This window comes from Xiphophorus hellerii, chromosome 16 (assembly GCF_003331165.1).
Source record: "Xiphophorus hellerii strain 12219 chromosome 16, Xiphophorus_hellerii-4.1, whole genome shotgun sequence".
Taxonomy (NCBI): domain Eukaryota; kingdom Metazoa; phylum Chordata; class Actinopteri; order Cyprinodontiformes; family Poeciliidae; genus Xiphophorus; species Xiphophorus hellerii.
This window is the reverse complement of record NC_045687.1, coordinates 1,206,245-1,218,137: the sequence shown is the minus strand read 5'-3', so window position 1 is coordinate 1,218,137 and position 11,893 is coordinate 1,206,245. Positions and strand designations below refer to the sequence as shown.

General features: G+C 39.0%; 1 protein-coding gene across 1 annotated transcript; it reads left to right on the top strand.

Moving 5' to 3' along the window:
• Positions 1 to 1,799: 1,799 nt before the first annotated feature.
• On the top strand, positions 1,800 to 11,588 carry LOC116735577 (ras-related protein Rab-35). Its single transcript, XM_032587541.1, has 7 exons — positions 1,800 to 1,961; positions 4,935 to 5,451; positions 7,361 to 7,411; positions 8,374 to 8,497; positions 8,573 to 8,697; positions 9,344 to 9,468; positions 10,606 to 11,588. The coding sequence occupies exons 2-7, from the start codon at positions 5,397 to 5,399 to the stop codon at positions 10,753 to 10,755; spliced, it is 630 nt and encodes a 209-aa protein (XP_032443432.1). The 5' UTR covers positions 1,800 to 1,961; positions 4,935 to 5,396; the 3' UTR covers positions 10,756 to 11,588.
• The last annotated feature ends 305 nt before the right edge of the window (positions 11,589 to 11,893 follow it).

Below are 11,893 nucleotides of genomic sequence, written 5' to 3'. Positions count from 1 at the left end.
TATAAATTTGTTATTTAAAAAGTCAGACAAAGAAAATCCAGAAAAAGTCTCCATCTGCATCAGTAATGGAGTAAACCTTTCTTAAACTAAAGAGCCACACAAAGCTGCTCCAAGGACCGCAAAAGGCCCCTGAGCCACACTTTGGACACCCCAGATGTAGAACAAGGGTCTGCAACATTTACAACCCAAACTTTAGCTTTCCGCCCAACAGAATAAAACTCTTAGAGCCACTAAAGTTACCTGATCTTTTGAAGAAGGAACTATTTCATATATTTAACACAGTCTGTGTGCTCTAAGAAATGTCATTGTAAAACCACCTGCATTTTCTGTAGCCTAAAATAATAAGATTTCCTGAGTTTCATCTGACATTTGGGTCAAAATTCAACAAGGAGGATTAAAACTTCAGCAGGTAGCAGAAATTCTGAGGTTTTTATAAAACTCTCTAATGTTTCTCAACGCTAACCGTGACAGGATGCGACTCTGATGTTGCAACCAGGAAGCTGATGTCCACATCAGCGTCTGTCATCTCAAATCAGCTGAAGCTCAAATCAGTTCTACTCCCAAAATTTTCTGCTGGTTTCATTTGAATCTCGCTGTGAAATTTGAACCTTTAACCAAAAAACAACTAAACCACACAGGTGATATCATGTCACCAAAAGTTTTACTGAACCAAATCCATATCCATAATTTATGTAAATGCTTTCGTAGAAAAACATGGAATGGAAAATGGAAATCAAAATGTTTTGTTTACACCTTAAAATGTAAGACACACCAGTGACTATCAATATAGAAAAGGTTTGAAAAATATATAAAAATTAGCTTCACTTACTTTGTTTTCAGTGTAGATTAAGTGCACGCTTAAATTTTGTGATAATTTTCTATGTGGAAAAGTTAAAAAGGCCTCGTTTTGACATTTTGGAGTCACATTAATGCGGATAGTCCAGTGTACGAGTTGACTTGAATGCAGCATAGAGACGAAATGCTGCACACGCAGTGCAGAAGCGCAACTGGTGGGGGGCTACGGCAAGCCGTTGGTGTCAAATCTGTTTAGTCTGTGAACGCCACTTTTTCCAGCAGTTAAGTAATTTGTTGCTATTAAAAAGAGAAGTTTGATGACAGGACAAAGCGTTGTTCTTCTCACTGCTAAAATATAAGTGTTAAAATGCTTTTGCCTTGCTTTCTATTGTGGTTTTCAGTAATATTTATAGTATTCTGACTGATTGTACTGTAATGTTTTATAGTTTTTTCCCCAGGTGGATTTCTGGACCCAATGTTTGACCCTTACAGCTTACTATATAAATAACAGAAAAAATTATTGAATTGCTGGTAAAGAAATCCATGTGGTTCAAGGGGCCGATAATAAACTAATAAACAAAAAATATGAAAATACCAGTTAAAAATAAGTATAGACATTAATGTATGAAATAAAAAGATTAGTGGGAGTTTGGCAGTCTTGAGCACTTTACAATATTTTGTTTATTTTCTCTGACTTTTACAGTGTCCCAATTCAGACAAGGTAATTTTTATAACAAATTTTTCTCTAGACGGTATGGAAAAGTGCAGATATTTGTCACTAACAGCTTGCCATACATCATGACGCTGAATTGTACTTTAGTTACGTTAAAGAAACGTTTATTGACTTTTCGGCAGGTAAGATTAGTTTATCTTGCATTAAAAACAAAGATTAGAAATATTTTTGGTAGAAGTTTCCATATTCAACGTATTTAATGATTTTCCCGGGGAAACACGTTGGAGCTCTGGATTTTCCCACCCTCCTGAACGCAGCATCAGCTCATCACCAGCCGCCGTCAGTCAGTCAGGTGTGGCCGCCGCGGTGGGGAGGCATTCCGACCGGAGACAGCGCTGTTCCAGTAGGCTCCACCGAGGCTAAAACTAGCGACTGCCGCGGGGCCTGGAAACATGAGCCGCCGTCCGAGCACCGAGTCCGCCAGATGACCGAAGTAAGTGCTCCATTTTCCCGCAGCTGCTCCGGAGTTTGTCCGGGCCGTTGGAAGTTTCCTGACATTCCAGATTCAGGGCCCACTCCGTCATTCCTGGGTGGGAAAACAAACCTGGAGGGCTCCATGACTGTGGACACTCTCCAACAAACTCATTTAAATGGATATTTGTTTTTCCTGTTGGACTGTCCGGCTGTTAAAATGTGTTTTGTGTGCCTTTTTTGGGGGTTTAAGACCGACCAGGGCGACCACCCACCGGTTCGGTTCGTAGCTGAAACTTTTGACCGTTGGTGCAAAACATCAGTTTCACATCCAGAAAAGTCCACAGTGACATGTTGTTAAATGGAGAACTAGTTTCACTACAAGTTATTCCGATTAATGTCAGGGAAAGAAAACTATACAGAGATCTGAAAATTATAATTTTTGCGTTTTTATGTTCAGCTAAAAAAATGTGTTTTCTTTTAAGGGACTGAAACCATTTTAAGGATCATGTAATGAATGAGAATGTTCTAATATGCAAATGATTAATGTTAAAATGTGAAATACGTTGATTAAATTGTGAAACTATGTTAAAAGTAAGTATTAATATTTTTTATAAGTTCCTAGGCTACACTTCCTTGGAAAACAAAAATCTCCAGAGCCAAACAACTTCTTGAAAGTAAATATAAAAAGAATCATAATCATCATTTCCATTGTTTTTTTCCTAAGTGTCGGAGCAAAAGGAGCCTGATGAGTCATGCCCTCAAAACCGGAAACGCACCTCCATAAAAGGACGGTGACGCAGCGCGCCTCACAGCATCCCGTCAAAATCTGTCATAGTAGTTTTTTTAACAACAAAGCAAACTTTTCTACAGGATAACCAGAAATGCATGTGTGCTCATAGACGACACAGAAACCCATGCACTGAGCACAAATGGCTTCAGAAATGCCGTTACGCAGCAGCGCACAGAGTCAACAGCCAGACCACGTAACGAAAAAAGCAAAACAGATTCTCTCCTTTATCTTTAGCCGCGATAATTAGCTTCCTTCAGTTGAAACCATTTTTCTCTGTGTCTAACCACAGTCTATGTGTGGCTCCAGTACAAAGATGTTGGAGGAAAAAGCGGGGAGCTTATGCTAGTCCACATCATATTCAAGATGCTGGTCAGAAGTGGAGCAAAAGTTGCAATTATCTGAATGCTACCAGGAGATTTTCTTTTTTTTTCATAAGTGGTTATTCACCACTGTGGATGATTACAGTAAGGCTGGGCGATCCACAACACTTTTAAATCCTTCCATAGTGTCCTGGTTTGATAGGTCTCCAACCCCTGCTTTCAGACAACTTTTCTCCTGAAATGGGAGAAATAGTCATATAAATATTTACTATATGAGCTCAAATTTGGAGCCTGACATTGTTATTGTGTTATACTTTCCAGACGTAACCCTAAATTTTAACAGTTTTTGTCTGAGTTCTTCGGTCTCTTGTGCTGTCTGATAATACATAAAAATACATAAATAAAAATATTTATGTATTTTTTTAAATGTATTTGAGTTTCCATGCTTCTATTATCCTCTAACTGGCAGCCTGTAAACCCAGAGGGACAGTAAAGAATATTTACATTCTGATCTAATCTTAAGTCACCTCTGCAATTATTTTATATTATTATAGCTGCTTATCTATATTGTTTGCTTCCATTTGTCCGTCTGCTTGCTGTTGATACAAATTAATTTTACTACTGAGGAACAAATAATGGATCATTCTGAACTAAAATAAACAGTTTCAAAACAAACACGGCTCTACTCCATGTAGATCTATAAAGCAGCAGCTCTGTAACGTTTTTCTTTCTGGTAATTTTGCATCATATTTTCTGTAGTGATCAAATAAAACTTGCAATGGTTTGGTTGGTTGTTTCACTGTTTAATAGCTGACTGAGCAGCTGATCATTTTTCTGCGTTGATTTGTGCCGCAGTAAAATGGAGCATTGTGGGATTTTGGGAAGCGCATCTCGACGGTGCTCAGAGCGCCACCTGTGGCCGTTTGGCGTGTTTACTCATATTTAACCAGCTAGCGTTAGCTTAACTCGACAGTGGAAATAATGCTTCACTGTAATGGAGTTTCTTTCATTGACCCTTTTGAGTTGCTCTCCATGGTCAGTGATGTAGCATTAGCAACGTTAGCATGTGAAATCCGTCAACAGTCACTTATAAAAGCTTCTGTTTATGTTGATTTTGATGCAAATGAGTAACTTTTAATTTTTTTCAATCATAAATAATTATTTTGCCAACCCAACTCTCAATGAATAAGATATTATATTAGATAATAGTCGTATCTCACGAAGTACAATAAAAATGTTTTAATCATGAAACGTTGCGTCCTGCGTAACGGCGGATTGAAAAGCTGAGTTGACAGATTTCCAGCAGGTCGCTGAAAACAGGAAGCGCTGGTTGCTACAGAAGCTGCTGCATTTACAAATCCATGACGTGTGGAAGGAGCCCTGAAGGCCCGGTTGGCGCCTGCTGGGTTCCTCCAGCACCGGATCCAGCTGAGTCAGAGAGCCGGAAGTGAGTAGTGACTCAGGAGCGACTCAGTCCAGGGGCGCACCGATCTATCGGCGCCGATTTCCTTCGTTTTGGGAGATAGATGATCGGCCAATACTTGTACGTGAAGCAGATCTTATCTTCCTCAACAAAAGCCTTAAAATCAGCTGCTGTCCTCTTCTGCTCTGCACTGAGAGGTTTGGCTGTTAGCCCCGCCCACCGGGTTAGCCCCGCCCACCGGGCTGAGCCCTGCAGGTTTGCAGGTAACATTAGTGACCCTGCTGTTGCCAACTCAGCAACTTTCATTTCAGACAAAAAAAAATTATCGGCCAAAATCAGAATGGGCAGGTCCGACTTTTAAAGATCGGTAATCAGCCAGAAAGCTGCACCTGTAGCTCAGTCAGTAAAAATGAAGCAATCACCACATTCATCTAACATTTCTCCTCCTGTCTGTTTTAGGTTCTCTCATCTTAAAACCCTGAAGAAGAAGAAGTGAGATCTGTGACTTCACCTGACCGCTGGGGAAAGCGAAGTGAAACAAAGGAACAGAAACAGGAACGCCTCGCTCCGGTTGATTTAGGACCAGAACCGGCACAATGCCTCGGTGATGGAGTAGCTGCGGGTCCAGAGCCGTGGGTCCAGAGCCGTGGGTCCAGAGCCGTGGGTGCGTCGCTGCTCCGGCGGGGCGGGGTTCGGCTGCAGGAGGGCGGCTGTGACATGCGGCCTGCATGCTGAACGCTGCGGCGCTGCAGAAACGCCGTGCGCTGCGTCTGGACGACTACAGCAGCAGATTCACCTGGAAATGCTCCCCGACCGGAGCTGCTGAAGTAAACACAAACTGCATGTGCTCCTGGGGGGGTCAGAGGTCACCTCCTCATATGAGACTGGTTTTACTGGGAAAGTGGATTCACGGCCATTCAGATGGCAGGAAAAGACTACAATCATCTCTTTAAGCTGCTCATCATTGGAGACTCCAGTTAGTATGTTTTACTAAAACTCGTTCAGTTCTGCTTCCTTTACCTCAGAATCGGGTCAATAATGTTTTTATTTCCCCATAAAGTAGAGTTTATTATCCTGAACTGCAGGATCCACAGATTATATTTATTATTACATCATTTTAATGGTCTAACCTTCATCACAGCGAGGAGGAGGAAGAGGAGCATTTCTGCTGGACTAGCAAAATTTATTCACCTCGTTTTTCTTGAGCATTTTAATCATGTTGGTGCATAAAAACAAGACAAACACATAATCATCATGTTTATAGTGGTTGTGTGAAGTAAGTAGGAGCAGTCAGTATCTTACCTGCAGGACAGAGCCGTCTAATTTATGGCAGAGTTAGAGCCAGCTTAAGGAAAAAATAATTAAATTACGAGAATAAAAATGTACAACAATGAAGCTGAAATAATACAAGAATAAATTCAAAGTAAAACATTAGTCTTTTTTTTAAAAGCCGCAATAATATGAGAATTAAGATGTCTGACGATGAAGTTTAAATAATAAACAGTAGCTAATAATACAAGAATAATGAGAAAAAAGTCTCAACAAAAAAAGTCTTAATTTGAGAAAGTTGTTGTAATAATACACAAAAGTTATAATAGAAGAAAGTTGTAACAGTTCAACAAACTAATATAACCAGCATAAAGTCATAATATTAGACGACTTAACTACTGAAGCTTTTCTCATTAAAACAACTTTTTTCTAGTAATTTTACAACTTTATTCTGGTAATATTGTGTCTTTATTATCGCAGTTTAAAAAAAAATCTCAGTCCAACATTAATTCTTATCTTCAGTTTTTGGGTAAATCTTAAATATTTCCACCTGGAAAGTAATTTTTGTTAATAAGCCTTTAAACCACAATAACATATAAAGATGAAAGAAATGTTAAATAAGTTTCATGTGAAGTTACACTAATAAATAAAATGATCTGGCAGCAGCTTTTATCAGGACAGAAACCAGGCAGATCCTGGAGAATCCTGGAGAATCCTGGAGTTCAGTGGTTTCCTGAACCGTTTGTCTGTTTCACTGTCAGCATTTCCTGGTTAACAAAACCTGCCACTCAGTAAATTACAACATCAGTTATTTATTTTAGTAATTTAGTCAGAAGTAAAAAATCTTTTTGATTCCATTAGATAATAAACACAATTCTGAACGTTTGTTTAGGTGAAAATCATTTAAAAACGCGTTGCATTGGGCGTGCCGTGGTGGCGTAGCGGTTAGCGCAACCCGTATTTGGAGGCCTTGAGTCCTCGACGCGGCCGTCGCGGGTTCGACTCCCGGACCCGACAACATTTGCCGCATGTCTTCCCCCGTTTCCTGTCAGCCTGCTGTCATATAAGGGACACTAGAGCCCACAAAAAAAAAAAACCGCGTTGCATCATCTTCCTGTCGTTTCCGTGCGGCGGAGGATCATGTGACCCATACGATGAAGAAAAAATTGTTTCCATTACAGTTTAATGAAATAAACTGATTTCAATACAGCTGAAAAAAAAAACCTCAAACTGTTTTATTGAAAAAGTTTTTTTTAATTGACGTGTTTCTGTTGACCAGATTTATTCTCATGTTTCCAGTTTGTTTGTTTGCTACTGGTCTGCTCAGGTTCACCTGTCAGGTAACCAGTACGCTGCCAGTTTGGTTTTACCTAATGAAGCAGTGAGGACACTTGACAGTAAGGCTGGTTGAGCCAGTGGGTTACTGGAAAGTTGAGTGGAAGGTAAAACTAAAATAAATCAGCATTTTGATGCTGAATCTGAGTTTTGCTCCAGTAGCTTCTGGTTCTGTTGGTCTCTCCCTGCTGGTTTTACTGGGAGGACGCCGCCTCGCCTGCTGGTTCCTCAGACCAGTTTGACCGCCTTTCTAATCTCCTCTCTCATCTGTTCCTCCTCAGATGTGGGGAAGAGCAGCCTGCTGCTGCGCTTCGCAGACAACTCCTTCTCCGGTGAGTTTCTCTGGCTGCAGGTCGGCCGTTTGATCAGGTTCAGGCATCGTCGGCGCTGCCAGGCGTCCCAACACGTCTGCAGGGCGAAGTTATGAAGAAAAACTGGAAATGAGGCGCAGAGAGCCGCTTATCCTGGTTCTGTTTCCCAACCCGCAGGGTTCCTGCAGACTGAACAAACAGCCTTTATAAACTGGTTTTATTTTAAAACGCTCAGCAACTGATGCAGAATCAGATTTGGTGAAAAAACAAGGAATTTGATCCGTTTCAAACATCAGCATAAAAACTTTACAGCAAATAGAATAAAGGAGCAAAATGAAAATGTATTTTCAGCCATTTTTGTTCTTGATGTGCTGTCCTCAACATGTACAGCAAATATTCACACAAACCCTGAAATTAGAAGCTTAAGACAGTTTAGTAAGTAAATTGCATTTTTTTATTAAATAAAATATTTATTCCTTTTTCTTAATTGAATTATTTGGGGACATTTTTGAACCCAGGAGCCTCTGAAACATTAACTCTGATCTGTTGAGTCATTTCAAAATGAGAAAAATGTTTTTCAAATCTTTTTATTGACATATTTTCCTCCAATATTTTTACTATGATTAAATTATGAGTAACAAAAGTCCTAAACAAATATGCATCAAATGCAAATTTTTATATGTTCATGTTGAACAAACTAATAAAAAGCTAATTTTAGCAATTAGTTTGTTTTAGTAAAAACATTTTTTTATCCCTCATTTGGGAGAGAAGATTAAATATCCGAACACGAGAGATAAAAAAACTGACAGTAAAAACGACTTCAGGTGCAGAAAACGAACTGAATAGAAATAAATTAGTCATTCAATGGATTCAGCATAGAAGTCAATGATACACAAAATAATGAAGCAACAGATTCAAATATTGAGTTAAAAACACAACCAGTAAGAATGCATGGTTTGTGATGCTTTTCTAACTTCCTGCAGGCAGCTACATCACCACCATCGGAGTGGACTTTAAGATCCGGACGGTGGACATGGAGGGCGAACGCGTCAAGCTGCAGATCTGGGACACGGCGGGTCAGGAGCGATTCAGAACCATCACCTCCACGTAACGCTGCCTCTCTGCTGGGTTTCTGTTCTGCATGCCGGATCGTAGCGCTGATCCTGCGCCTTGTGCCGACAGATACTACAGGAACACGCACGGCGTCATCATCGTCTACGACGTGACCAACCCGGAGTCTTTCGTCAACGTCAAGCGCTGGCTGAACGAGATCTCTGAGAACTGCGACACCGTCTGCAAGATCCTGGGTGGGTCGGCTGCTGCGCGCGAGTATTCACACCCCAAAACCTTTTCTCTTCTTCTGCAGATTAAAGAGGCGATGGATTTAATATAAAGTAGCTCTTTACTGTGAAGCTGAAGGAAAACCAGACAGTTTTCTATATTTTACACAATGTGTGAAATAAAATTACTAACAAAACCCTGAACATCTGGAGGATTTTGAAATGGCTCAATTTCCAGACACCAAAAACGGCTGGATGTTTTTTATAGCACTTTGTTTCTAAGATCTGCAGCTGTTGTTACATCAAATGGTGTCTCTACAAAGTATGTATGCCACACTTTTCAGATTTCAATTTGTTAAAAAAAATAGTTCTTCCATTTCATAGCAATGCACTTTGTTGGTTTATAGCATAAAATAAGTTTAAGGTTTACGTTGTAATGTGACAGAGACGTTGGAAGAATTTACAATAAACTGATCAAATGTTGCAGCTATAATTAATTAATCTGTTGCACCATGCAGACGCTCTGTCTGCTCTGCGGAAGGAAAAGGTAACATACTGCAACCTGATGCGCTCGCTCATTGTTCAAACCGACTGAACTTCCTTCTGGATGTGGAGTCGTTAAAAACAGAAAATCAGAACCAGGTTTTATTCTTATTTCTTTATTTCTGCTCAGTGGGGAACAAGAACGACGATCCGGCCAAGAAGAAGGTGGACACCCAGGACGCCGTGCAGTTCGGGGAATCACTGGGCGTCCCGGTTTTCGAGACAAGTGCCAAAGAAAATAAAAATGTAGAAGAGGTGAAAGATTTTATTCTTTTGACATTTTTACCCAAAGATTCCAACTAATCATAAAAAATTATATTTTCTGTCAAACTTTTATTTTATGTTTATTTTCAGCTAAAAAAAGGAACAAAGGTCCAAATAAAACCTGAGCAGATGCTCAGAAATCCTGAAAAGCTTTGAAAAGCTTTGCATTAATGGGATTGTTGCTTTTTTTATGGAAATGTTGATGTAACAGAAAAAGATTTTTTCACGAGATTCTCAGTTCCTGCATCAAAAAACATTATAGAAAACATTTTTACCTGATTTTTACCAAATAACCTGAAGGAAAGTTAAAATGGCTGATTTTCACCTTTGTACTGATTTGACTTCAGAATCAAGGACATTAGCTAGCAAGCTACTGTTAGCATAGATGTTGCTAAAAGCTCATGTCTGCTAACATTAGCTTTTCCTATGATGAGAAAAAAAATGTCTTTATAATTTGTTTTTAAAAATCTATTTAATAATTCATCAGAATTTTCTGGTTTTTATTTTTCATGTTGAAGAACAAACTACTTTCTAAGGTTGTTTATTTCACATTCTGTGATTTTCAAAATAAAGCTGCAATAAAGTAGAAGTTGCAATTTAAAAAAAATCTCCCGTTAATTATTAAAATTTAAAAAAGATTTTTTTTTTTTTAAGTCAGTCAAGTTAATTTCTGGAAAACAATCTAAATTCATAAAAAACATGTTTTTTTTAATTGCTTGCAGCCTAAATATATAATTGCTATGAATATAAACACTAACTTACTAATCTAATGAAGTTTTATCATTTTGAGCAGAAAAAAACCCTAATTGTTACTTATACTTCCTGTCTTTGGTTTATCAAAACTGAATTATGACTTTTTATTAAACAGAATAAAAAATTAAACACATTTTCAGCAGAAAACTAAAGTGTTTGTTTTAAAAACCATAAACATGAATAATTTAGTCATTTAGGTCACATCTGATGTTTCCCAGTTAAAAATGTTTTATTTATTGGAAACAGTCCAGATGTTTCTGGGTTTTATAACCAGCAGCTTCATGACTGAGGAGCAGAACATCCAGATTTAATCGGGACGTTTTCTGAAGCATATCCAGTTCTGTTGTTCATGTTCGGTTTTCCTCGTGTTTCCAGATGTTCATGGCGTTTACTCGCATGGTTCTCCACGCCAAGAAGGAAAGCCGGGACCGTGCCGAGAGGGAGCGCTTCCGCGAGAAAGACACGGTCAACATCAGCACCCAGAAAGACCGCGGCCACCGCAAGCGAGCCAAGAAGTGCTGCTGAGGCACGGCGCTGCTGCAGCGCAGAGCGGCCGGCGGTTCACGGTTCAACCTGAGGGAAAAGTCTGCAGCACTGACCAGGAGCTGAGGGAGCAGGCCGCTGTTTCACGCTCTCTGCATGGCTGTTCCACGTTTAGAAAAACTAAATATTCCTTCATATGCACTCGGATGTTTCAGGCAAATCTGATCCATTCATACATATTTTATAAATTAACACAATAAGATGAAAGTTTTTGGTTTTATGGATAAAACTGATACAAATGATCAGCTTTCACTTTTCCCACCTGAAGCTGTAAAAATATCCTACTTTTTAATCAGATTTATTTTCCCCCTTAAAACTGTCATCGGTAAAAACATAAATATTAAAATGATTGATTAATAATTCCTCCTGAACAGAACTGTAATATCTTGGGGTCGTCTGGAAAACCTTCCAGAGTTTCTGCCCAGTTTTCCAGACATTTGGTCTGATTTCAGCTGAAAGGGTAAAAACACCGGCCTGTTCCTTTAACTTCACTCCTGAACCTGTTACGTTTTTCTGTTTTAATCCTTCAAAAGGGAATGGTTTGTTACTAAAGTGATGAGTTTGGTAATCTGCCTTATTTCAGTCTGAATGACTTAACCTCCTGTGAGCTTTTAATGTCTGCTGCCATGAAAATGTTAAAATAAAGCAATAAGTCCAAAAGTTCTGTTGACAGTGACTGAGCTGAGACGCTGGTCCAGAATAATCCTCTTTATGTCTATAAAAATGTAAACCTGTTCTGCCTGAAATGTGTAGAAATGTATCCGTCTGCTGCTGTTTGTGATGCTTTGAATAGAAAATAAACGTTGAAAGTTTCAGACGGACTGAAGCTCCTGTTCAGAGGAAACGCAGGACCGTATGGCAAGCTGTTTAACATAAAATCAGCTTCACCACATTCAAAATGTTAGGTTATGACTAAATGTGTTAGATTATAATATCTCTAATTAGGACCAAATGACAGATTTACCAATAAGTTGCATGGAAGCTTTAACTCAACATATCTAATTAATTAATGACTGAAAGATATTTCAGATTTTAATTAAATTATAAGTTATAACCTAAATTTGAGATCTTGTTTATGTTCTGAATAGTCATAAGTCCAATTAAAGACTTTATTTTTAAA